This window comes from Dipteris shenzhenensis, chromosome 9, assembly GCF_047967505.1.
Source record: "Dipteris shenzhenensis isolate YYH24624 ecotype China chromosome 9, Dip_SZ_1.0, whole genome shotgun sequence".
NCBI lineage: Eukaryota > Viridiplantae > Streptophyta > Polypodiopsida > Gleicheniales > Dipteridaceae > Dipteris > Dipteris shenzhenensis.
In genome coordinates, this window is record NC_141604.1 from 8,983,152 (window position 1) to 9,009,629 (window position 26,478).

General features: G+C 48.2%; 1 protein-coding gene across 1 annotated transcript; it reads left to right on the plus strand.

Moving 5' to 3' along the window:
• Positions 1 to 829: 829 nt before the first annotated feature.
• On the plus strand, positions 830 to 24,169 carry LOC147898152 (neutral ceramidase 2-like). Its single transcript, XM_087378941.1, has 9 exons — positions 830 to 1,250; positions 1,514 to 1,722; positions 2,039 to 2,383; positions 2,498 to 2,762; positions 2,877 to 3,156; positions 3,238 to 3,363; positions 4,528 to 4,591; positions 23,049 to 23,218; positions 23,621 to 24,169. The coding sequence occupies exons 1-9, from the start codon at positions 886 to 888 to the stop codon at positions 24,167 to 24,169; spliced, it is 2,373 nt and encodes a 790-aa protein (XP_087235067.1). The 5' UTR covers positions 830 to 885.
• Positions 24,170 to 26,478: the final 2,309 nt, after the last annotated feature.

The window sequence follows — 26,478 nt, forward strand, 5'->3', positions numbered from 1 at the left end:
CACCTCCCCCTTGGCCCCTTCAATACATAGAACCCTAATATATCATGTGCATTCAAGGGGTATTACGAAAATCCATTACCTATAATAGAAAGGGAAAATTCATGCTTTTATTTTTTACAAAAAGATAATTTTATAGTTGCACTTGCTATTTGTATCTCTTGAAATCCTCTCTCTCTCTCTCTGTTTGTCTCTGTCTCTGCTTTGTCTCTTCTTCTTTTTGGCATGCACTTTGGGTAGGTCTAATTGGAGGTTCTTCTTTAAGAATTCTCTAAGAAGCTCAGAATTTTCTTTGTTTGAAAGTTTTAAATTTTATGATTGGTCCAACTCCCCACTTTCTATTTCTTTTCCTTTAAATCATCCACCTCTTTTTCTCCGCGCGCCCTCCCCCCCTCTCTCTCTCTCTCCCCTTTATCTCCAATAGTCTTCCTACAAGATTTGGGCAGGCATTATGAACAGGCATTATGAATGATTAAATATCATTCACCTTTAAATTTGCCCAGGCAAGGTGCCACCTTGGAAGCGAGTTTACGTGGTCTTGCCGTTAGGACACGGCTATATATGTAACTTACGAAATGGTTCGTTGGAAACGAGGCCACTAGAAAATGACACGTGAAACTTTACGTGTGGTGTTGGCCACCCCGCATTCATTCCACCACCTTTTTCAATTACTCTCTTCGTTGCTTCCGCTGCCAACCTTCTCGCAGGCTCCACCCTTTCAGCTCCTTCTTTCACCCTTTCCGCTCGCAGCAGCTGACGAGCTCACTTTAAATCCAGATTCTTCATCTCGCAGCAGCTTACGAGCTCACGCTTGGTGTAGAACTTGGAAGCTCATGCCGCTTCGATCGGATGTTTCATAGTTGAAGGTAGGTTCATGTGGATTAAAGAATGGCAGGAGCTCCGACCAGCATATCCGAAATGGGTCGTCCACCTGCCTCATCAGAAGCACAGCGGCTCTTTCCTCGCCTGCTCTGCTTTGCCATTATCTCTCTTGTGTTAGACAAAGCCACAGCTGGCGAATATTTGGTTGGTGTGGGCAGTTACGATATCACTGGACCCGCTGCTAATGTAAACATGATGGGCTATGCTAATCCCTCACAAAACGCAGCGGGCCTTCACTTTAGGCTCCGGGCGCGCACTTTCATTGTTGCAGATCCAGACACAAGCGGCAATCGTTTTGTATTCGTGAATTTAGATGCATGTATGGCCTCAGACATCGTCACTCTTAAAGTATTGGATAGTTTGAAGGAAAGGTGCGTACCCCTTTTCTCTATGGCCAACATTTAGTACTTCCACAAACAATAACAATAACAATAACAATAAGCGGAGACGTATCAGTTAGTAGGAGACTATCGCAGTGAACCAGCCATCTCTTTGATATATGTTTTCCCCTTTTGAAATATGTAGTTCTTTTCTTTCTAACAACCAGGTTTGTTGTCCTGATGTTCTATGCGTGACGTTCTTCAAGCTCTGTAAAACCTGGATTCAGCTTATAGGATACAGAATTTGCCGGCAGGTATGGTGATATGTATACAGAGAGCAATGTGGCCATCAGTGGAACCCATACACATTCAGGACCCGGGGGATACTTGCAATACGTGCTGTACATTATAACATCGTTGGGATTCGTGAGTCAGTCCTTTTATGCGCTTGTGGATGGAATTGTGAGTAGCGTCGTTCAAGCTCATGAGAATTTAAGACCTGGATCAGTTTTAGTGAACATAGGTGAGGATGCAAACATATTCACTGATTTCTTATCCCACAGGGCAGCTTATGCTTCGGGTCCATAATATCATAACTGTTGTGTTATATATTACGTCGTTTCTTTCTCTCTCTTTCTTTTATGTGCCTTCTCTCTCTTACCCCCCCGGGCCCCCTCTCAAAGCTTCCCTTCAACTGCCTCCTTCCCCTTGATCTTTGATCTTCCCCATCTTACGCTTAGGTTCCCACATTTTTAATTTGCAGGATTGGATTTTGAAGATATTTACATCTGGAAGTTTTAAGTACAATTCCCCTTCAAAAACGTGTGTTTGTCTTTCAGGCGAGCTGCTAGAGGCAAACATAAATCGCAGCCCAAGTGCATATCTAAACAATCCAGCAGAAGAACGGGCAGGCTATCCATATGACACTGACAAGGATATGACGATACTCAAAATCGTTGATGATGCAATTGGTCCAATTGGGTCTTTCAGTTGGTTTTCTACCCATGGAACATCAATGAGTAGAAATAATACGCTGATCAGTGGTGATAACAAAGGTGCTGCGGCTCGCCTTATGGAGGATTGGTATAATGGTAATCCAGCTGTGCTTCCCAGGGTTCATGATGCCCAATCAACTGAGCATGCTTCTGATGTAACTATTTTGAAAAAACTCACGAGTACCTCAGGTAGGTGTCAAGAGTGTCTGTGTTTGCCCTTGTTTCTCTTTGAAGGGGGGTTGGAAAGACCGATGAGAGTGCGGGTATCTCCTCATTTTTGCTCTTTATATGGTTAACTGACAGACAAAAAAGAGTTAGAGAGCTCATCCAGGTTCCAGAGCACAGGTGGAAAGGCCGACACAAAGCTTTCTAGTGTGATGAGTCGAGTTCGAAGTGCAGTTTTGCAAACTGGCAAGCAGCCACTTGTAGCTGCCTTTTGCCAGTCAAATGTAGGGGACACAACTCCAAACGTCCTTGGAGCAGTTTGCATTGACACAGGCTTACCATGTGATTTCAATCACAGTACTTGCAATGGGAGAAGTGAGCTTTGCATTGGCCGTGGCCCTGCGTAAGCTTCAAATTTCTGAGACAGTGCCTCGTATATTCTCATACAGAAATCTTTGCTTCCCAATGATAGAGTGCAGTACTGGCTTGCTGACTTTGAGAATGGATTAACCTGCAGTTTTCCTGATGAATTTGCAAGCACAATTATTATTGGTGATCGCCAGTTCAAGAAGGCATCTGATTTGTTCAATAGTGCATCAGATAAACTGGTAGGAAAGGTAGATTACCGGCACACGTATGTGGACTTCTCAGCAATTGAGGTAACTTTACCTTCTGTATCATCAGAAGGGGGGATAGGAAGCACGGTCAATACCTGTCCTGCTGCAGTAGGGTTCAGCTTCGCTGCAGGAACAACAGATGGTCCAGGAGCATTTAATTTTGTTCAGGGTGACAATCAAGTTAGTAATACTTCTCTTTGCTTGTAGTGATCTACGAGTTTCAAACATTTGTATTGTGAAGCTAATGCACTCCAAATGCAGGGAAATGCGTTCTGGAGGATTGTCGGTGCCCTCTTAAGGCCACCAACACAGAAGCAAATTGATTGCCAGAAGCCAAAGCCAATACTTATTGACACGGGGGAAATGTCTCTGCCGTATGCTTGGGCTGTAAGCTCACCTCATCTTTACTAGATCTGCTCACCTCATCGTTACTAGATCTGCTCTTCCTGTGCCTGCACATTGCTCTTAGGTATGGGGTGTGCATGTGATACTGTGAAAGAAAGTAAAGCAACACATGAAATTTTGAATGCTTGATGGGATGATTGGGTCATAGAACTAAAGCAAGCACGTATTAGTATAATGGATCCTTGAGTTCCTGAGGATGCATCGGTGAAATATTATCAGCTAACGGCAAAGGGACCTCTACCACCTTGCGTTTCAGGCTAGAGAGGCTGTCCCTTACTATGGCATAATATCCAAGTGCTGCAGTCACACTTGGAATGAAAAATATCTTGCTGACTGATCTGGAGAGAAAAAAAGGTTTCTGTCTTCCTTTCTAATGTCACCTTGCTATTTGTGCTTGCATACACCACAGCAACCCTTTCTCCTCAGCCATTCTTCATTCCTCAAACTCCAACGCACCTGGTCATATGCATTTTGAATTCCCACTAAGAGGACATTGATATGCTGCAACTTGGCCATTCTATGGCCAGCCAAAAAACTTGTGCTGCAACTCCTTGGTCCAGTCTGTGTCTGGCTAATAGACTATGTAAATTGTTTTTGTCCTGTACAAACCTTATTCGGGTAATTTGACTTCTAGGAAACATGTCCATCCTTAATCTCAATGCAATAACCAAGTTGAATCTTTTACTTACTGCATCTTTTAGGCTTTACTTTAGTCATTTTATCGACGGTAAGTTTTTCATCTTGAGAACTTTAACGAGCATATCTTTTGCAGTAGATATAAAAGTGTTACGGATGGAGAACATGAAGGTATGTCAAAAACTTTCCTTGATGGACATCAGACGACCTGCAAATCCCCTTTATTGAGGCACCCCTGATATGGTACCTTGGTATATTTTCCAGAGATTTTCAGTATCAAGGTGTCAATTGGTTCTAGAGACCAATGTTTTGGCAGTTTATTGATATAGTCCAGCAAGTGATAGAGTGTTCCAATGTTTGCCTGCATTGTACTAAACATTTTCTTATTGTAATTTCATGGATAATGAGATATGATCTAATCCATTAATCCTTTCTTCTGGTGTCTCTTACACAAAGTAGTTCAGTTTGAAAGTTTGCCTCTGATTTTCTAAGTTTTGTTATCGGTTGCAGCCTTCTGTACTTCCCTTGCAAATTCTGAGAATTGGGAATTTTATCATACTATGTGTTCCTTCAGGTACATTTGTGATTACTCTATAAATTCTTACGTTTGATTTGAACAGTTCCTACTAAAACACATGCGACTTTTACTTAAGTGGTCTTTCTTGTCTCTTTCTCTCATCTTGTCTCTAAGCTGTGATCACTCTATGGCCTCCTATATGTGAAGTATTGGTTACTTTGACCTGTGAATAGTGCAAGATGACACTCTCATATTTGATCTATCTAGAGGTCACAGATGCCAAATTTCTTCATAATAGACTCATATGTAACCATAGTTTTAGCAGGTCAGCTTTAAGACCTCGGCCCTCCACGGATGTCCCCTTTCTCATTTCCCCATCCCTTGCCACCCTCCTGCCCCACTTCTCTCCCCTGTCAACCCTTGTAGAAAATGGGGTAGGGGCAGATTAGAGAAAGGGAATAGAAGAGCGGAAGGGGGGTAGGAGAAAGAAAGTGTATTAAAAGTCTTCGAAAGCCAAAGGGCCTATGAGATGGAAAGAAGCCTGATACAAATGAGCTGAAAGGGTGGAGCATGTATCCGGCATCATCACCCACAATGAATACTAATCAAATCACATCAGATCTAATACATGGGAAAAATCTGGATCCGTGGCCACGATAGACTCTCAAGGGGGGCCCGGCGGTGGATGAGGCTGTGCTAACAGGAAACCTGTGATAGAACTCTGTAACCTCCATCAGTCGTGTCCCCGATCTAGTGAGCATGAAGGGAAGATCCCCAAGCTCTCCGATCTTCTCACAAATTTGTGCACTAGCTCTCCGATCTTCTCACAAATTTGTTGGCTGATTTGCTGGTCCATCTGCTTCACTTGATCCTGTGTCATGCTCTGAAGCATCACGGACAAAGCATCCGCCCTTGTGCCATCAAGTCTGTGCATTGCAAAACTAGGAGATATTTGCAGCTGTAATTGCCTGACAATAACCAGATTTTTGTCCATACATCATCAATGGCTCTGAAGCATGGTTTCGCTGCGTGCTAGGGAGTGACATAACATGGCTGGACTGCATTAGAAGCATTGGCAGAAATGCATTCTCCTTAGTTGTTTGGCATTTGTTTTTTTTTTCCCGAAAAAACAGTGCTAATTATATTACTTCGAGAGCAAGATACAAAAGGTCAGCTTGTAGCTGACGGGCTGCGTACACAAATCGGACACAGTCCTAAAAGGTAACAAAAAAGTAAATCTCTCTCTCACGGAGGGATAAGGCGAGTGTGAATGAACAGCCATCGGGGTGGTGAGTAGCGCCACCGAAGGCCCTGCGAAGTCTGCTCGAAGAAGAGGCCCCGTGTGTCCCAAGCCCGGAGGAAGCATCTCCGCTTCTCCCGACCGGCCCGGGAATCTCCCTGAATCTGGTCCCACTGGCCTCTGAGGGTATGAATAATCTCGCTCCAAATATCAGTCATGATCTGGGCAGTCGATAAGGAGGTGCCACCGAGGATCTGCGCGCAACGCGAGGTCCAAATGTGCCACCCTGCGATGCTGCTAATAATCTCCCAGACTGGCTGCCTCTCCTGAACTCCTGTATCAGCCTTTGCTAGGTGCTGCGGGATACCCTCGAGCGGCCCCCACGTCCCCTGTGTGATAAGGAAAGTGAGGTCCTGCTGGCATGCCTCGAATAAGTGATGAAGACCAGGTGCGGTGCTGCACCAACAGAACGCGCCCCAAGTGATCAAACCTAGCTCCGGTGCTGCGCGAGTAAGAATCCCGAAAGTCCACCTCCACACTTCCTGGGTGCAAGTGCAGCTCCACAGGCAGTGTTTTGGTGACTCCTCATCCTCATGGCAGATCTGACAGCGTCCGTCCTGGCCTATCTGCCGCAACCAGCTCCCCACTGGAAGACCTTTGTGGGCAAGAAGCCACAGGAAGTAGGAGATCTTCCGCGGCCGCCAGCTCTCCCACAAGGCCTTCCAGAAGGCCTGCAGAAAGAACCTGGAAATACCCTGTGCATACCAGCTGGGCCGCTGGGTGGGGGGCGGCTCTGCATCCTCCCAAGAACTCGCCAGCCCAAAGTCGTGCTGTAGGCAAAGGAGGAGGTCGGCCCCTGTCCTGTCACAATCTCTGGCCATCTCCACTCTCTTGGGTCCCAATCAAGCTCTGACAAGGCCCGCCCCTCCCAGAGCCAGAGTCGCCAAAGCTGCAGCTGATCCTGCTCAATGCTAGGATCGGTACGCCAGACCTTCCCCAAGAGGCCTACGACCCGAACCCTCTGCCATGGGAGTAGGGGGTCGATGAGCTCATCCTCTCTCCTGAGTCGTCCATCCCCCATAACCGCGAAGAAGGAAATAGAGGAGTCGTCCATACGTCTTGCGACCACCAGTGGGATGCCACGGGGGGTGAACTGTCCCAGCCAACGGTCGTCACCAGGCATGAGGATCTGAAGCTCAGGTGGAACCAACCAATCAGTTGGGATCGTGCCGTCGATCTCCGTGCGTCTCGCCTGGGTTCCACGGGCACCTCTAGCTGCGTCTGCGAGATCAGCCGTCTCCAAATGTCTGTACGTGTCCCTCCAAACTCGAAGGGACCGGGCTGGCCCCCTCATCCAGCCATCCCACCTGATGTGTGATCTCTCCCCCAACTGAAGGCCCTCGGCATCTCTGACCTGATCATTCCAGATAAGCGGCTGGCGATCGATCTCCTCCTGACAGCGGGGAGGGGACTAAATGAGACTGAGGCGGAGCCGCCTCCAAACCATGAGGAGGCTACGAACGAGTGGGGAACGGGGCTGAGTGATCGGGGCGGAAGTGAAGATCCACCTGAGGGACGGGAGCCACTCTCCGCCTCGGCGCGGGACACAAGAACCGACCCCCTGCTGAAGTAACATCTTCCACGTCTGCCCCCCCGGGGTCAAACCGCGGATGACTAACTTGCCTAACAAGGCCTGACTCTGAAGCTCTGGATCGATGACCCCCAGGCCTCCCTCAGCCTGCGGAAGAATGACTGTCTGCCAAGCAACCCTGGCTCTGGTATCTCTGAGGCCATCCTCCCCGGACCAAAGGAAGTTCCGAACCAGCCTCCTAAGCTGTGCCACGCTGGATCTCGAGAAACACCAACAGGAAGCCACATACCAAGCCGTGGCTAGGAGGACCTGGTTGGCTAGCAGGGCACGACCTGCAAGGGAAAGCTTAGCAGTGCTCCAGAAAGCCAGCTTCCGTCGGATGGAATCTAGCACCGGGAGAAACTGCTGAGCTGGCGTGATATCCAGGCCGACCTGAAAACCAAGGTATCTAGCTCTCTGTCCCCGTGGGATCCACCTGAAACCCAAAAACCTCCCCCACTGAGAACACGCCTCGGGGTCTGTGAGAAAAGCAACTGATTTGTTCCAGTTGATTTTCGCACCAGCAGCGGAACAGAAGACCTCCAGGGCCATCCTCACCCTCTCCAGCATCATCTCATCGTCCTGGACATACAGGGCTGTGTCATCCGCGTACTCCGAGTCCAAGAGCTCCGTGTCCTCTCGGAGTGGAAGGCGAACACCCTTGATCCCTATAGACCTCGCTCGAAGGTAGTAAGTCATAGCCTTGGCGAAGAAGAGAAATAGGTAAGGAGCAAGGGGGCAGCCCTGACGCACTGATCTCTCCAAGCTAAAACGCTCACCCATCCTGCCGCCAATGATGACTCTGCTAGAAGCTGTCCTGTACAAAGCTGAAATACCCTGAATCCATCCTGCTGGGAAGCCTAGCCGCTCCAGAGTCCCCTCCAGAAAGGACCAGTCCACTCGATTGTAGGCCTTCTCAAAGTCGAGAAGTAGGATGGCTAGGTGTGATCCATTGTGCTGAGCCCACTCCGCCGCCTCTGAAAAGGTGAAGACATTATCCAGGATACTGCGATCCTGGACAAAGCCTGTCTGAGTGTCATGAATGAGGTCTGGGAGTAGAGGCCGAACTCTGGCACTGATCATCTTGGCAAGGATTTTGTAGGCAGTGGTAAGGAGAGTGATCGGGCACCACTGACGGATCTCCTGTCTATCTCCTCCCTTCGGGATGAGGCAAATCAGTCCCGAGGAGAGGCTCTCTGGCATATAACCGCTGCTGAAAATCCTCTGAAGAGCTGCTAGGAGGGGCTGATGGATCTGGTCCCAGAAGGAGGTGAAGAATGCCCGGGATAGCCCATCCTCACCTGGGCATTTCTGCCCATCGATGGCCATCAAGGCCTCCAACATCTCATCCGTGGTGAACGGTGCCAACAACGTCGCCTGCATGCTAGGCTGGACCAGGGATGGAGTGTGCCTCCATACCTCCTCACGGGAACATCGAGTACGAGGGGCAAGCGGCTCCTGCTGGAAAAGGGTCCTGTGGAAGTCGGTGGCCAACCCCAAGACCTCTCTCGGATCCGTAACGATGTGTCCCTCCGCTGTCCTGAGACTCCGAAGCTGATCACCTGCTGCTCTCTGGCCATGCGTCCTGAAGAACTCCCTGCACATCTGGTCACCCTTCCGAGCCCAGAAGGAGACAGAGGCGTGATAGGAAAACTCTGAGTGACGCTGGAGTGTCTTCTCAAGAAGGGCTCTGGCTCGAAGGGCCTGGATCTGAAGCTCCTCCGAGCCCGGGGATGCCTGCTGGAGTCACTAAATGGAGGCGAGGTCCCTCCGAAGAGCTCTCTCTCTACCCCACCATTCTTGTCGAACCTGTAGGGCTGCGAGCTGGCAGAACTGGCTGGACTCCTGCAAAGCCTGCGCCACCGAATCAACCAGATCCACGCACTCGCCCCAGTCTCTATCCCAAAGACTGCAAATACTGCTGCGCACGTCCTCCCTCGAGAAAATGGAGTCGGGAATCCGGCATGAGCGGGGGGGAAGGGCTTGAACTGTCGAGTCTAATGATAAGAGCACAGGCGCATGGTTGGAAAGTGTCATCCCTGGAACTATACCCGCCTGACCGCCTCTGCTGATGGCCCAATCACTAACATAAAATCTATCCAGCCTCTCCAGGAGTCTGCCTCCTTTCCTGCGGAAGCCCCACGAGAAGTCCAAGCTCCCGTGCCAACGCCGGAAGGACGGGTCTCGCCAACTGCCCTACCTCCTGTCGCAAAGATAAAAGAGTCCCAAGTGGATTGCTCTGCCTGAGACATACCTGTAAACTCCGGTCCTCTGCCCTGTTGGTCCTCCAAGGTCTCCAGATTGTTGAAGTCACCTCCAACAATCCAGGAATCCATGTCTGGGAGAATCCCTGTAAGTGTCCTCCAGAAGGTGGCTCTGCAACGGAGATCTGTGGGAGCATAAATGTTGAGGATTCCAACTCTGGAGCCCTCCAGTTCCAGGCCTACCCAAAGGGCACGGCCTGGTATCAACGTGCCATGACCGAAAACTCCCTGGGCTAGCTGCTCGCCCACGGAAGTACAGACACCACCACTCCTCCCCAGTGCACCGATCGAGGGCTCCCAATAAGTGTGAGAGCGTCCAAGGAGAATCTTCCCACATCTATGGGAGTGAGCCGCAGAAAGCTTGTGCTCTTGGAGCAGAAGTACATCTAAACGACCAATCACTGCTGGCTGAAGTTCCTGTCTCAAAATGAGCTTCCTAGGACCACGGGTGCCAGAAGAGTGAAACCCGTTCACATTCCAGGATACGAGGTGTAGGCTCATGGTGAGGACTGGGAGGCTGCGAACAACTGTCTGCTCGCGGTCGAAGTTGAAGAAGAAGCTGACAATTCGGAGTGGAGGTGCTGACGCTTATGGGACGGTTTGGAGGGGGAAGCGGGGTCGTCCTGCCCGTCCTTCAACACCTTCAGCAAAGGCGAGAGGCCTTTGGTACCATGAACGAAAGCTTTCTCGAGCCAGCTCGAGATCTCTGAGGTGGACATCCCGTAGAAGGCACAGTTTTTGAGGAGTCGAGGCTTTGACATCTTGGGGGAAAGGCCAAGACAGGGGGCCTGAGGATCACAATCAGTCTGAAGCGTTTGGCGGCGCAACGCCACTGCAGGCGCACGTCACCCTCGGACCACTGAGTCTCGAGAAGCTGCCCACCGGACGGGCCTATCCAGGAGCAAACCTGAGCATGCGTCTGCTCCCTGAGAGCCTCCCAGATCGAGTCGTCTGTCCAGGTCTCGGTGCCGTCGCTAAGGAACGTGAAAGCAAAGCTAGGGCCATCCCTAGGGGCCAAGGCGGCTATCTTCCCATCCGCCCCTTTGCGGAGTAGGAAGATACTGATGTCGAGGCAAGCAGGGAAGGTCCCGAGGTCGGCCACATCCAAGTAGTCCCAGGGGCTAGATCTATAAAAGTCGCGGGGGAGCTCTCTCTCCTGAAGCTGAGGCCCGTCAGAGTCTGCCACTGAGGGGCTAGCGGACAGAGAAGCCTGCTCCGGTGGTGGTGTAGACTCAGGGTGTCTTGCCAGCGGAGGGGGAGGGGGAGGAGGCTGGGGAATAGGCAACTCAGACTCCTCAGGGGCGACTAGCGGAGGAGGAGGAGGAGGGGGAGCGGGGGCTGCCCTCGGCTGAGGAACCGTCGGTGCAGGAGAGCTGAAAGAGGCGGGGGGGAGAGGGATGGGGATGCATCTGCTCTGCAGGAGAGCTGAAAGAGGCGGGGGGGAGAGGGATGGGGATGCATCTGGAACTGGGGCTGAGAAGGAGGGGGAGGATACTGAGGAGGAAGAGGAGGGGGCTGAAGCTGCGGGTCGGGAGAGCGGGTGAGGAGGGGAGGCGGGAACGGACGCGGGGGAGAGGCGGAGCGGGGCGGGAGGACGGACGGGGGGCGGGGTGAAAGGGTGGGACGGAAGGGGCGGGGTGGAGCGAAGGGGCGGGGGCGGAGGGCGGGAAGGGAAGGCGGGGGTGGAGCGGAAGGGCGGAGAGGCGGGAGGGGGCGGGGGCGGTAAGGCGAGGGGCGGGGGGGGCGAAACGGGAGGCGGGGGGAGCGGAGTGGTGGCGGGGCGGGGTGGAGCGGAGGGGCGAGGGGGGGAGGGGATGGAGCGGCAAGGGGGTGGGCGTAGCGAGGGGGGGCGGAGTGAGGCGGGGGTGAGGCGGGGTGTGAGGGGTGAGGGCGGAGAGGCAGCGGTGAGGGGGGGGTGAGGTGGAGGTGCGAGGGGGTGAGCGGAGGTGCGAGGGGGGGGTGAGGTCGGAGGGCAGGGGTGAGGCGGAGGTGAGGCGGGGGTTGCGAGGGAGGGCGCGGCGGCAGCGGCGGGTGAGGGGAGGTGAGGGCGGAGAGGTAGGGGCGGGAGAGGTCGAGGCGAGGAGGAGGGGCTAAGGGAGGTAGAGGTACGGAAGGGGAGGGGGAGGCTCGCAGGAGCAGCTCAGTTCAGGGAGTCGCTTATGCAGCCCATATTTGGCATTTGTTTTAATAGGCCTGCTTGTGTTTGTCATAACTGCTCTAGGCATCATAGCTTCAACAGTAGTTGGCTGCTCTATGGCATTTGTATCTCCACTTTCAGCATAAATTGTCATCTCATTGGCTTGTGTTGCTGTCCAAGCCCTGTCTAGAACCCTTTTTGCATTTGTCTCCTATCCATGCTATGCATAAATCTCGGCATCAAAGCTCTACATTGACTATCATGCACGGGCTGCATAGGCCTTTGTGCTGCAGACAATTACATTTCCACGGCCTGCAATCCACTAGGCTAGCTCCCTGCAGGAAGGACCCGATCTGACAGAACTTGTTGCTCCCAAATGTCAGCTCAAGGTTATGGTCCATGACGAGGCTGAAATTGTGTTCAAATGTTGATGGAGAGGCTTGAGGAAAAGGGCGATGAAGAGGCTTAGAAATGGAGCCCAAATGAGCTCAAACGTGGCTGTGAAAGGCCCTGAGAAAGGGTTGTGAAAAGCTGCCTTTCTTGCCCTTTTTCTTGGGGGGTGGGGGGTGGTCCCTATGTTGCCAAGGACAGTTAGTACACTAACCTAAGACACGTAGGACAATTAAGACAATAAGTTAGCCTAGCCTACTAACCCAGGCTAGAACTTAACCTAGCATAGTTAAGTTAACCCAAATAGCCTAACCAAGCTAATTGACTGAACCTGACCCAAGCTAAGTTCACCCCACTAACCTAACCAAACCTAACTTACTAAACCTAGCCTAACAAACCCACAATTAAACTAACCTGAGAATTAATAATTCCCAAACTAATGTTTGCAGAGGGCTGTGGTGTGGTAGAAATGTGCTGTGTCGTGGGCGCCGGCTATGGCGACATAGCGAAGGCGGGAGCGGTGTTGGCATTCCAATGCACTGGTGAGAGGATGAGGTTGGAGATGATGGTGAGGAGGGTCAATAGCTAGTAGACTGGCTTCGCCCTCTCTTGAAGTCCGTGCCCCATGCCTTGTAATCCTTTTGCGCCCTCTCGTCCGGCACTAAGCCTCTTGATCTACTTGTGTTGACTAGTTTCTGGGCTCATGTGATAGGCAGGAGGATTGTTACTTGTTACTCCACCCGTTTGCTCTGCCCTTGCTTTATTTCAACCCAGTAATGGAGGTCAATGCCCTAAGGTGCGATTGTTGGAGCCAAGAAACAACGTTTGGTACTAGGAGTACTGTCATGTGCACGGATTGTATCTGACGTGTGCTTAGGCGCACATGACTAGCTTTGATAGCTTGGGGAGGCTAGTAGCTAGGCATGCGATTCTCAGGTTGGGTTACAAGGGCAATGGATGTTGGAATGGTCACCTCCCCATCTGTAAGCCCCCATATGAGGAGAGCGTGGGGGAGGGAGACCTTGGGCAGGATGTGCCCCAAAAGAAGAGAGGAGGGTCCCTGGCTGATTTGCAGGAGCATAAGGCGGAGCAGAGGACAGCAGTAGGGACCCAAGAGAAAAGGCCATGAGCTCACGGATGACATCAGCAACAGTACGGAGCTGAGGCGCACACGTGTGGGCAGATCAGGGAGCCAAGAAATAGCGCAGCATAGTGGGGGTCTATGGGCAGGTATACAGCCTGCAGCAGGGTCTCCAGCAGCAGCAAAGGGGAGCCTAGCAGCAGCCCAAAAAGGGCTTGGCTAGGGCCCTTATATAGGGCTGGTTGGGCTGAGCCAACCAGGTCTGTCCAGTCGGCCCATTTAGGGCTGGCTGGTTGGTCCATTTGAAAGGGCCTTGAGCCCTATAAAAGGAGAGGCCCTGGGCCTCATTTCATCATCCAGCATAGCCAGCAGTTCCAGGGCAGAAAGGAGCAGCAGGAAGCCTACTCTCTGGGCCTATCTACAGGAGGTGAGAGAGTGCAACAAGTGCTGCAGACTTAGCCAAGAAGAGGCTGGACCTTGGCTGTCTTCTAGGGCAGCAAGGTGCTGAGATCATCATCTTCTGGAGCAGCCATTCACAAGCAGGTTGGAGCAGTGGAATGGTTATCTTGGAGCCTATATTCAGGAAGACCAAGGGGACCTGTGTGCTGCAGACAAAGCTTGGCAAGGGCTGCCCACCTAGGCTGGTGCAAAGACAGTAAGGTGGAGAAGAACACACTGGACGGAAAGTCTACAGACGCTTGAGGTGGAGCACGCGGGCTCGAGTCTAGAGATAGCCAGCAGATAGGAGAACTACCTTGTGGTAAGATCAGAAGACCACACCATTGGTGGGACTCTGGATCTATCTCTTTTGTATTGTGTCCATAGCTTTGGACGGATGTAATCGGTTAGACCCAATTGGGTGACCGACCCAGTCCACCCAAAACGGTCGACTGGAGGTCGGTCCCGAAATAGGCCACTGACCACATGATAGAACCATGGCGCAGAATAGAGCAACTAACCTACGGTCTCCGTTCGCCCAGGGCTCCAAATGGGTCCCGCAACCCGAGAGTGGGCTGCCTCGGGAAATGCTCCGTCTACCCTCAGTGCGGTCAGTCATGGGATGCCTTCCCGCACTTGCATGTAGCCTAGTTGGTAGTGTGCCAACTCTATCTGAAGCCGTCCAGCCATCAGGCCACACATGGCCCCCATCTAGTGTCCAAACCAGGACCTACCGGATAACCGAGCTACTCAAATGCCGTCTTCTCATATGGGGGGCTTACAAGTAGAGTTAGCTGGTTCCCGCGTAGTTACACGAGAGTGGAGCATTGATATCTAACACCCCTCCTCAATGTCCACCTGCCAAGTGAACTTACTTTTTCGGCCCAATGCCAAGTTGATGAAGATGTCTCTCCAGCAAGTATCTTCCAAGAGCCTTCGTGAAGATGTCTGCAGCATTCTTTGTAGTCGAACAGTACACCAAGTCGACCTCTCCATCCATGATGAGCTCGCGTACAAAGTGATATTGAATCTTAATGTGTTTTGTGCGAGCGTGGAACACAGGGTTCTTTGCAATTGCCATGCAACTCTGATTGTCACATGATAACTACATAGGCTTGTTCTGCATTGCACCCATGTCCCTTAAAATCCTCCTCAACTACATTGCCTCACAAGAAGCAAAACATGCTGATTTGTACCTAGCCTCGGTAGAAGAAAGAGCAACTGTAGGTTGCTTCTTGCTGACCCATGATATAGCTCTAGATCCAAGTGAGAAACAGTAACCTGTCATTGATCTCCTGCTGTCCACGTCTCCTATCCAATCCGATTCACAGAATCCAATCAAGGTGTTGCCCTTGGTATAGGTGATGCCATAATTAAGTGTGCCTTTGATGTATTTCAGCACCCGCATCCCTGTCCTCCAATGATTCTCTCGGGGCTTATTGGAAAACCTGCTTAGTACACCAGTCACAAAACTGATGTCCGGTCGTGTGTTGCACAAGTAAATCAAACTGCCCATAAGTCTTCTGTACTTCGCTTCGTCCACTAGTGGTGATGAATCCTCATTTGAGAGCTTCACGTCAACCTCCATAGGGGTGCCAACTGTCTTGCACTCAGCCATGCCAGATGCCTTCAGTATCTCTCCAGCATACTTCAGCTCTGAGATGAAGATCTATTTTGGCTCTTGTCAAACTTCAATCCCCAAACAAAAATGCATCAGTCCGAGGTTTGTCATTTCAAACTCTCATCCTAGCAACTGCTTTGTCCGCGGGATCTTTTCTTCATGGTTCCCTGTTATGACAAGGTCGTCCACATGAGGGACCACGATCATACATCTACCTCCTTCTCTGTATATATACAAATTTGCATCAGATGGGCTCCTCCTGAATCCGTTTTGCAGAAAGTAGGCATCAATCCGTTGGTACCACGCTCTTGGGGCTTGTTTCAGTTCGCAAAGTGCTTTCTTCAGTTTAAAGACTTTACCTTCTGAACCGGGGATCACAAAATCTGGTGGTTGTTCCACGTATACCTCCTCCTTGAGATCTGCATTGAGAAAGGCGGATATTACATCCATCTGAAACACGGGCTAACTTTCCTGTGCTGCTAAAGCTAAAACACTGCGAATTGTGGTTAGTCGAGCTGTGGAAGCAAAAGTATCATGATAATTAAAACCATGTACCTGTGCGAATCCTTTTGCCACAAGCCGAGCCTTGTACTTATTCAACGTGCCGTCGGACTTGTACTTGGTCTTGTACATCCACTTGGTACCGATTACCTTGCGTTTTGGTGGTCGATCCACGAGGTCCCAAGTGTTGTTCTTCATTATGGAGCCATACTCCAACTGCATAGCCTCCATTCACCTATCATCACCCTGTGCCTCTTCAAGACACTTGGGCTCTTCAGCACGGATCACCTCTGCATCAAAGCGTAGTGACCAAGTGTTCCTGCGTCCTTCTTTGCTCCTCTAATCTCTTGGACCGGTGGTGTTCGGATGGTTCTCCTCAATGACTGGAGGTTCTCTGTCGTCTAAAAGCTACTTTATCCATTTCGAGAATGGTTGTTATCGTTGTGGTTCTGCAGGCTCTTCTTTCTCTTCTTTATCTTGAATCCTCCCAAGCATCGTTGGGGGAGTTCGATCTGCTATTGGTGGTTGTATTGGATGGATATCCTGGTCCTGGTTGTCCGGGAAGGAAGCATCCTCCTCCAATTGATGCGGTTGTTCTAAGAAGACCACATCGTGACTTACTACTACCTTCTTGGTAACATGATTATAGAGATGGTAACCCTTTGTCTCTTCACTGTAGCTCAAGAAAATACACTTCCGGCTCTTCGGTTTTCATTTTATCCTGTTAGCATCAGGGACATGCACAAAACAGTCACATCCAAAAACTTTGAAATGCGCAGCTGAAGGTTTCTTACCAAAAAAGGCCTGCAGTGGAGTTATCGTGCTCACAATCTTCGTGTAGCTACGATTCAGAATGTAAACTGCTGTGTTACATGCTTCAATCCAGAAAGTCTTTGGCAAATCTTTCCCTTTCATCATACTCCTTCGCATTTCGCAGATGACGCGCATATTGCACTCTGCTACATTTTGTTGTGTATGTGGCGGGGGTTTCTGCCTCTTGATCCCGTGACTTTTGCAGTAACTTTCGAATTCACTTGATGTGAACTCTCCACCTCTGTCTGATCTCAACTTCTTCACCTTTCTCCCCGTTTCTTTCTCGACCATTACATGCCATTCTTTGAACTTACTAAAAGCCTCATCTTTAGTCTTCAAGAAGTATATCCATATCCTTCTACTATAGTCGTCGATCAGCGTCATGAAGTAGTAGGAACCACCCAAAGCTTTCGTCTCCATGTTTCCGCAGAGGTCCGTATGAATGAGCTCTAGAGGAGCCTTTGTCCTGTTGGCCTCTTTAGGAAAGGGTTGCCGATGCTGCTTGCCCATCATGTAAGCTTCACATACATCGGGCAGATCTGATTTTTGGTAGGTCTGCAATTATTCCACTTTTATGCATCTCCTTTAAAGAACTAAGGTTTAGATGACCAAACCTCTCATGCCACAGCTTAGTGTTGCTCACATCAGCTCGAGCATTGAAAGCTGAGAGTTTGTAGATGTTGTTGCGCCGTGTATCTTTACCAACGACCTTCCCTTGAAGATCCAAAATCTGTGTACCATTCTTATCGAAGTAAACTTTGAGGTCCCGATCCGTGATTGCAAAAACGGACAACAAGTTCCTCTTGATATCTGGCACATAAAGAACATCGGACAACTATTTTACAACTCCATCTGACTTGAGAGCAATCGTACCTTTTCTTTTTGTTGGACATTTTGCATCATTGCCAACTGCTACCAGGATGTCATTCCCTACCGGATGTAGAGAGGTATACCAATCCTTCCAATTGGTCATGTGGCGCGATGCACCACTGTCAATAATCCAAGGCTCATCCACAGGTACATGAACTGCTTCCGTGCAAATCTCTTTAATTGCTATGAACAGCTCTATTGGTATTGCTTGCGTGCTGTTGCTGAACTCTTTCTTTACTCCGTTCTTCTCATCTGCAATCTTCTTCCGGCACTCATTCCGCTTGTGCCCTGTCTTGTTGCAATAGAAGCACTTGATCTTCTTCTTTCTCTTTTTATCATCAGAAGAAGATGGGTTACCAGAGTCCTTATCCTTACCTTTTTTTGATTCAACAGAGAAAGCCGAATCTTCTCCAGTCCTCGTCTTTTGATGCATCCTCTCCTTTAGAAGCATTGCGTTGAAATCCTCAAAGTTGAGGGACGGATTTTTGTTCTACGTATTCAGTGCCGTAACAAGACCATCGTACTTTGATGGGAGAATTTATATGCACCTTCGTGCTAGATTCTCGCTGGTGATGGTGATGCCAATGAGTCATCTGATCGTGCAGATTTTTCACCCTGGTGATGAACTTCTTTGCCGTTTCAAACTCAGACAGTTTCTTGTTCGCGAGTTGAGTCTCTAGATTATGAATCCACGTCTGATTCGTGATCTCGTACTGATTTTTCAAGACCATCCATGTCTCCTCCGCTGCGGCGACATGTTGAATTAACGCCATGACAGAATCACTTACACTGCAGACAATAGAACACAACGCATCTGCATTTTTTCTTGTCCACGCGAGAATCTCATCCGCAGTTGGTACTATCTGTTGTCTTGCATTGGTTGGATTCGGTCTCGCAACCGGCTTCATGTCTACCCCAGTAGCAGTATCTCAAAGCTCGTATGCGCTAAGGATGGTCTTCATCTTGATCTTTTAGAGTGGATAGTTAGTGCCGTCCAACTTTCTGCTTTCGCCGAACGGTGGGATTTGCAGTCTTGCGGGCTGGGCCATCTCTCACAATCTGCTTGCAAACAGAAACACACTACCAAATCTTCTTGCTAGAGTCCTAGCTCTGATACCATGTAAGAAAACAATACAACGTTTGTGCTCAACAGAGAACAGGATCTCGTATGCAAGAGAGAAAAGCAGATAGCATGAAGAATAAAAAATTTGATTATTGTAAAACTGATACAATAGATGGCGCTGTCTCCCAGCCGTGCGCTCCTATGTGAGAAGCTTTGATGGCATGCTGGAAACAGTAGAGGACGTCTGATTTGTGGTCTCGAACTGATTTTTCAAGATCGTCCATGCCTCCTCTGCTGTGGCGACATGTTGAATTAACGCCATGATAGAATCACTTACACTGCAGACACAGTGCATCTGCATTTTTTCTTGTCCATGCGAGAATCTCATCCGCAGTTGGTACTATCTGTTGTCTTGCATTGGTTGGATTCGCTCTCGCAACCGGCTTTATGTCCACCCCAGTAGTAGTATCTCAAAGCTCGTATGCGCTTAGGATGGTCTTCATCTTGATCTTTCAGAGTGGATAGTTAGTGCCGTCCAACTTTCTGCTTTCGCCGAACGGTGGGATTCGCAGTCTTGCGGACTGGGTCATCTCTCACAATCTGCTCACAAACAGAAACACACTACCAAATCTTCTTGCTAGAGTCCAAGCTCTGATACCATGTAAGGAAACAATACAACGTCTGTGCTCAACAGATAACAGGATCTCGTATGCAAGAGAGAAAAGCAGATAGTATGGAGAATAAAAAATTTGATTATTGTAAAACTGATACAATAGATGGCGCTGTCTCCCAGCCGTGCGCTCCTATGTGAGAAGCTTCGATGGCATGCTGGAAACAGTAGAGGACGGAGGCTGGATGCTAAGGAATCAGGGTTGCTGTAGCTAATGATGATGATGGGCTTCACGGGCTTGCTCTTATATAGCCACCAGTCGTAGTCGGTTAGACTCAATTGGGTGATTGACCCAGTCCGTCAAAAACGGCCGACAGGAGGTCGGTCGCGAAATAGGCCACCCACCACATGATAGAATCATGGCGCAAAATAGAGCAACTAACCTACGGTTATCGTTCGGCCCAGAGCCATCCGGGATAATCTGGGGCTCCAAACGGGCCCCGTAACCCGAGAGTGGGCTGCCTCAAGAAATGCTCTGTCTACCCTCAGTTCGGTCAGTCATGGGATGCCTTCCCGCACTTGCATGTAGCCTAGTTGGCAGTGTACCAACTCTATCTGAAGCCGTCCAACCATCAGGCCACACATGGCCCCCATCTGGTGTCCAAACTAGGACCTACCGGATAACCGAGCTACTCAAATGCCTTCTCCTCATATGGGGGGCTTACAAGTAGAGTTAGTTGGTTCCCACGTAGTTACACGAGAGTGGAGCATTGATATTGAACATGATATACATCCGTCCGAGGGACCTCTTGTAAATGCGATTGAAGTTCGAAATATATTACAAACAACTTCTTATGATGTGTTTCAATGTGTTTTGATTCCATTTTCTTCATTAGTTGTATCTATGTCTGATGCAAATGATTTAAGTGTGGTTGAATATATTGAATTAAAGAAGTTGTTGAATGATCTTGGTTCTCAGCCTGTAAGTATACTGCCTTATAGGATGAGCCAGTTAGAGGAGGACGAGCTAGCTCAGCAAGTTCAAGAATACTTGAGGTATGTACGATCGAGCAAATCACCTTGGGGTGCTCCCGTTCTTCTAAGGAAGAAGAAGGATGGAACCTGGAGATTGTGTGTGGATTATAAAAGATTGAATAAAATCACGGTTAAGAATAAGTATCCTCTCCCTCGTGCTGATGACTTAATAGACATATTGGCTGTAGTGAAGTTTTTCACTAAGATTGACTTATGGACTAGCTACCACCGGATTCGTATTTATGTTAAACATATAGAAAGGACAGCCTTTTGGACTAGGTATGGTCATTACGAGTTTCTCGTATTACCTTTTGGATTGACCAATGCTCCCGCAACCTTCCAACAAATGATGAATGACTTGTTTCGAGAGTTCTTGGGTAAGTTTGTTGTTGTATTCTTGGATGATATCTTAGTATACAGCAAGACTCTAGAGGATCATATTGCTCATCTTAGGATTCTCTTAATTCTATTAAGATAGAATAAGTTGTATGCTAAGATTGATAAATGTGATTTCGTCATGAAACAGATCATTATCTTTCATGTCAGTAGACTGAAAGTAGTGCTAGGTGTTGAGGATCATGTAGTTACTCCTCAGGAACTTATAGAGGTTGAAGATTTAACCTTTATACCACACGAGCCTGAGAGTATTCTTGGCTTTCGTAAACGTCAAGTTAGAAATAGGATGATTACGGAATACAAGATTAATGGAAGGATCGTGTCGAGGAGGACTCTACATGGAGACATTTCAAAGAGAGTTTCTGAACTTTCTTTTGAACTCAGGAGTGAGTTCTTAGAGGAAGGGGAGTATGTCATGTGCACGGATTGTATCGGACGTGTGCTTAGGTACACATGACTAGCTTTGATAGCCTGAGGAGGCTAGTGGCTAGGCAAGCGATTCTCAGGTGGTTGCAAGGGCGACAGATGAGTTAGGGTTCCAGCTATTTTTAGCGGTACTGGGCCAAAGCCTATATAAGGGGCCCAAGGGTTCAGTTTTCATTCATACAAGTCAGAGTAGGTCTATCTCTTCCTTTTGCTGGTCCGGCTCTTGGATCGTGTTGCGGAGGCGCACCTGCTTTCTAGCGTACCCCGGATTCCCAGCACAGTCCTGAGTCCCCATGGGCGCCTTCTGGTGGTATGGGATGCCAGGAGGTTGTGGACTGGTTGCATGTTGATGTCCGTGCCAGAGCCCAGCCTGAAGCTCGGGGGGATGCTCGGATTCTACTGGTCCTAGACCCGTGAGCATCATGGCTGGGTGGTGAGCGTGCCTGCGCCTAGCTCCAGATTTCCAAGAGCGATCAGAGCAATCAAATTGCATTTCGTAAGGTTGCATTGCTTTGTGTTTGCAGTTGGCTACACCATAGGTGTCTGTAGTTGGGGCCAGAACGCAAATAGTTGATCGATGACGCTTGGCTGTTGCATGGAGTGCTTGTTTGAAGTGCTGCCTGGCTTGTCAACTGAGCTTGCGGTCGCTGTATTGCGTCTGTGTTTTGCTGCTGTTCACGCTGCGTCACTCATAGCTTTCTTGTTGTGTGGTGCTGCTAGTTTGTTTGTTGTGACCGGGACTAGGATGAAGGCGAAGATGGAGGAGCAATGGTGCCAAGAGTGCTTCTTGATACCGATGTAGAAAAGGGGGTATGGGCACATTAGAGAAAGGGGACAGAAGAGTGGAAGGGGGAGAGAGGAAGGGAAGGGAGGGAGATGTGGTAGGAGAGAGAGTGGAAGAGGTGGGAAGAGAGAGAGAGAGAGAGAGAGAGAGAGAGAGAGAGAGCAAGCAAGCAGGAGGAAAGAAGAGGGAGAGTAGATAGGATTAGATGTCACATCAAAAGTCCTCTTGTACATGAGAGGACGGTACTTATATAGTACCTCCTTATCCCTTTGGAACCCTCTATCTTGCAAACCCCCCAAGTACTAATTATCCGAACCCCCACTAATCTGACCAACTTTGGGCCTTCATTACAACCCTCACCTACTCACTGCCCCATTGTACAACCCTTGATCTTCCTCTTCTGCGTTGGCATTCATCTGCGTGTTATAGCTCCGCTAGGGGCGCCTTCCCTTCTGCCCAGTCTTGCTGTTTTTTCAGCTTACAAAGGGACCCCTTTAGCCATGAGCTCCCCTACCACTCTCCCTCATTTCTCGTGCAAGATTTCATTCAGCCTGCCACTTGTCCATCTTACCTAAGCTCCCCCCATGAAGCCCTCCCATTTCTCAAGTTCTCTCTTTCATTTTTGTTATTTTTGCCACCCCTTCTTTTTCCTCTAACAAATCCTCTCATCCCTTTCTTTTTCTTTTTGCCACCCCATCCCCTTCTCCCTTCTTCTTTCTTCTTTGCTGCTGATATGGCTTCTAGGTTATGAGCAGCCTTTTCCCCATCTTTTTCCCATTTCCTATTCTGAAAATTTTCTTTGATTTTCTATGCACTCTGCCTTGGTCTTTCTGGAAAGCCAAGAAACATTATTCTAACAAGTAGACCATGGAAACAAGATTCATGAGGTAAAATGAGATGGTGGAAATGATAGACATCTGTTTGCTACAAGTGTAACTGAATGTTAAGCTTGCATAACCAAAGCTCCTGGCTCGTGGATCCCTTCAACACTTGAGTATGAAGTTAGTTTCTGTATTTATGAATATTGTAGGGAAAAATTCTTATACATTCTAGGGTTTGGCATCCTGCTTTCCATTGACTGTCATTTTTTCTAGCCTGTTCTGTTTAGGCTTTAAAGAATGGGTCCTTTATCCAATGTGGATTATACTTAGTGCTAAAATCTTCATGTGATCATCGATTTATCTTAATAGAAATTTGAATCTTGGATTGTCGCAGAGTTCACGACTATGGCCGGAAGACGCTTAAGAGAGGCTGTGAAAGAGACTTTGATTGCAAAAGGCAGTGGAGAGTTCAGTAACAACACAATTGTTATAATTGCAGGACTTACAAACTCATATTCTCAATATGTTACTACTTTTGAAGAATATCAGGCTCAACGATATGAGGTACTTTGTTTCAAGCATCTCTCATCAGTAATATACTGTGTGTTTATTGCTAATCTATATCAGTTCAGGAGTTCATCAGAAATTTGCTCCATCATCAAATGTGATAATATTTTTTATATGTACTTCAAATGATAGAATCGTTGTATTTTACATATGCTTCGTTACAAATATTTTCTGTATTCCTTTCTCCATATTTTGATAGGATGAGTTGATAGCATCCAAAAGGGGATATATTCTCCATTTTGTGGGCCCCAGCAAGCTTTCTCACATCCAATGCTTGGCATTTTATTCTCAGAAAACCCTTCACATTCTCTTGCCTGAATTTGTAAACATTGCAAAAAGCAAGTGAGATAATATGTCCTGATAGTCTTGTTTGTTGTGAAATGATGCTCGCTTGAACAGGGGGCTTCAACACTTTATGGACCTCACACATTGAGTGCCTACATCCAAGAGTTCACCAAACTTGCAACAGCTATGGCAGAAGGACAAAGCGTTGAAGCAGGTCCACCTCCTCCAAATCTTCTTGCAAACCAGCTTGAACTCCTCCCAGGTGTTGTGTATGATGCTACTCCAAGCAATATAAAATTTGGAGATGTGGTTCAAGATGTTCCTTCAAACATGTCTCTCAAGGCGGGGGATGTTGTAGCTGCAACTTTCTGGTCTGCATGCCCCCGAAATGATTTATTCACAGAGAAGACATTCTCTCTTGTTGAACAACTTGATACAAATGGACTATGGAACCCTGTTTATGATGATGATGATCTGTCGACCCGGTTCGTGTGGACCCGTCTGGCAGAGCTGAGTCCATACAGTCAAGCAACAATAAGATGGGAAATTCCTGACAGTGCTTCCCTGGGAACTTACAGACTGTGCCACTTTGGTGCTGCAAAGCCGTTTGTTGGCAATCTCCAGTATTTTAATGGCACATCCAGTGCCTTTGTGGTATCTTAGCTGAGAAACATAGTTTTGTTATCTCAGTGAAATTAGAGTTGCTGTGTTTATTTCCATTCTGTTTATGTCTCATGACGTCTCTAGTTGAGGCTTGCATGCTTCAGAGACACCCATGCACAAACCAGCGCCTGCCCCCCCCCCTTCTTCTGTGCACTAGGGTGTGTGCGTGCGCGTGCACGCACACACACGCACACGTGTGTGCATGCCAGCATGCATATGTGTGAGTGCATGTGTGTGCGTTGGAGAGAGAGAGAGAGAGAGAGAGATTCATGGCACAGAAACCCAGAACCAATACCAGATTGCAACTTGCAAGGAGTGCCTATGTATGGCATCCGAAACAACCAAAGATGGAATACCCAATGCAACTACAAAAACTTGAGAGTCCTTAAAATGATGAATGAGGCTTAAACATGACTTAAAGAAGCAAAATGTGTTAGGAAGACATCTACTCCATATCAAGTTTTTATTTGAAATAATGGAGTAAACTGGTTCTATTCTGATAGAGTCCCTACTTCTCGTTCTTCCTTGGTTAACCTTTGAGGCAACAATCACATCATCTGTCACATACCGAGGATGTGCTGAGTGTGGCCCATGTAGGTGTGTCACACTCAGAGTAGAAGAGGCTGTAACATACTCCATCTACATCGACACCACAGGTACATGAGAGTAGCTCTAGGGAGCCTCTACATGCAACCACTCCATCCGCATTGGCATCCATGGCTATTGGGCTCAGAGGAGAAGAGGCTGTAGCATACTCCATCTTCTTTGACATCACAAGCACATGAGAGTAGCTTAGTGATCCTCTACATGCATCCACTCCGTCCGCATTGGCATCCATGGCTATTGGGCTTTCCACTATGCCATCAATTCCTCAACAGCCTCCTACCAAGAGGCCACGTGGGTCAGTAGTTGGCACTTTGAGATTCACTCCTATACAGGCTGCTTGGGCACCGCACCTAAAGCAAGAGGCTGAAATTGAAGAGGTGTAATTTTTCTATTCTTGCAATATTCCCTTGAATGTTGCAACTCCTGCGCACAAGAAGTTTAACCATGCACTTGTAGCTACCAGTAGAGCATGAGCATCATCCCTTGCACCTGCTAGTTATGACTCTCCGGAGTCTGCACCACACATCTGAAGAAGCAAGTGGGATTGATTAAGAAAGAAATGGAAGGACTCGAGGAGGCTTGGGGTTGGTATGGATGCACCGAGCCTCCGATGGATGGAGTGAGAAAAAGAGGAGACATATGGTTCGCATCTTGGTCACTTATTGTGTGAAAAACATCTTCTTGAGGGTGGTTGATGCTTCGTATGTAGGCCATCAGATCATAGGGGAGTGGATATGGGGTCACATTGAGGCGGCCTTTAAGGTGGTTGGTGAAGACAATATGGTGCAAGTCATCACCAACAATGGCTCCAATTGCAAGAGGATGGGAACTCTCTTCGAGGAGAAATATCCCAATGATTGTATCAACCTCTTGTGCTTCACACTCTCTTGATTTGATGATGGAGGACATTGGGAAGTCGACATGAAATCCTCGTGTGGTTGAGCAAGCAACATAGCTACTGAGTTTTATTATCCGTAAGCCACATGCCCTAGCCCTATTTAGAAGGGAGTGTAATTGAGAGCTTGTGGGATTGTCGAAAACACGATTTGGCTACATCTTTTAGATTCTTAGCAAGTATGCTTCAATTTGTAAAATTATTAATATTATTTTGGAATTTGGATCTAGTTACTCATCACTAGAAAATCCATATTTCAAATTATTTTCTATTATTTACTTACACAGGCTCAATTTTCATTGGTTGGTTTAGACCAAATAGAGCCTTTGTCACATGGCCTAGTTTAGATTGGCTAGACTGGAGTGGTCAAGATTGCCTATTGGACATAGTGTTGAGGGGATTGTTTTCGACCATCATTTTTGGTAGGAATCCCTTTGCATTCTGGTGTCCATAGAGCCCTTTTACTTTGTGCTCTCTTCGACCATGAGGGTTGTACAATGGGAATTTTATATGAGTCCATGCAAAAGCTTTGAAAGGCAATAGAGGATGCTCGATCCTCGATTGAGGTGTACATAAATGATAAATGTTTTTTAACTTGCAACTTATAAGTTATAATACCAAGTTTTCTTAGCTATAACACTTTCGAAGTTGGTTCTTGAATCCTAATTCTTGAATCCTATAATCTATTTTGAAATCTTGATGTATCATGTGATCACTAAGAGGTCACATGGTATGATGGTTGTAATTATTAGTTTAATTATTTATATTATCTTTTTTGTATCAAAATAGCATTGAAGAGGACATCATA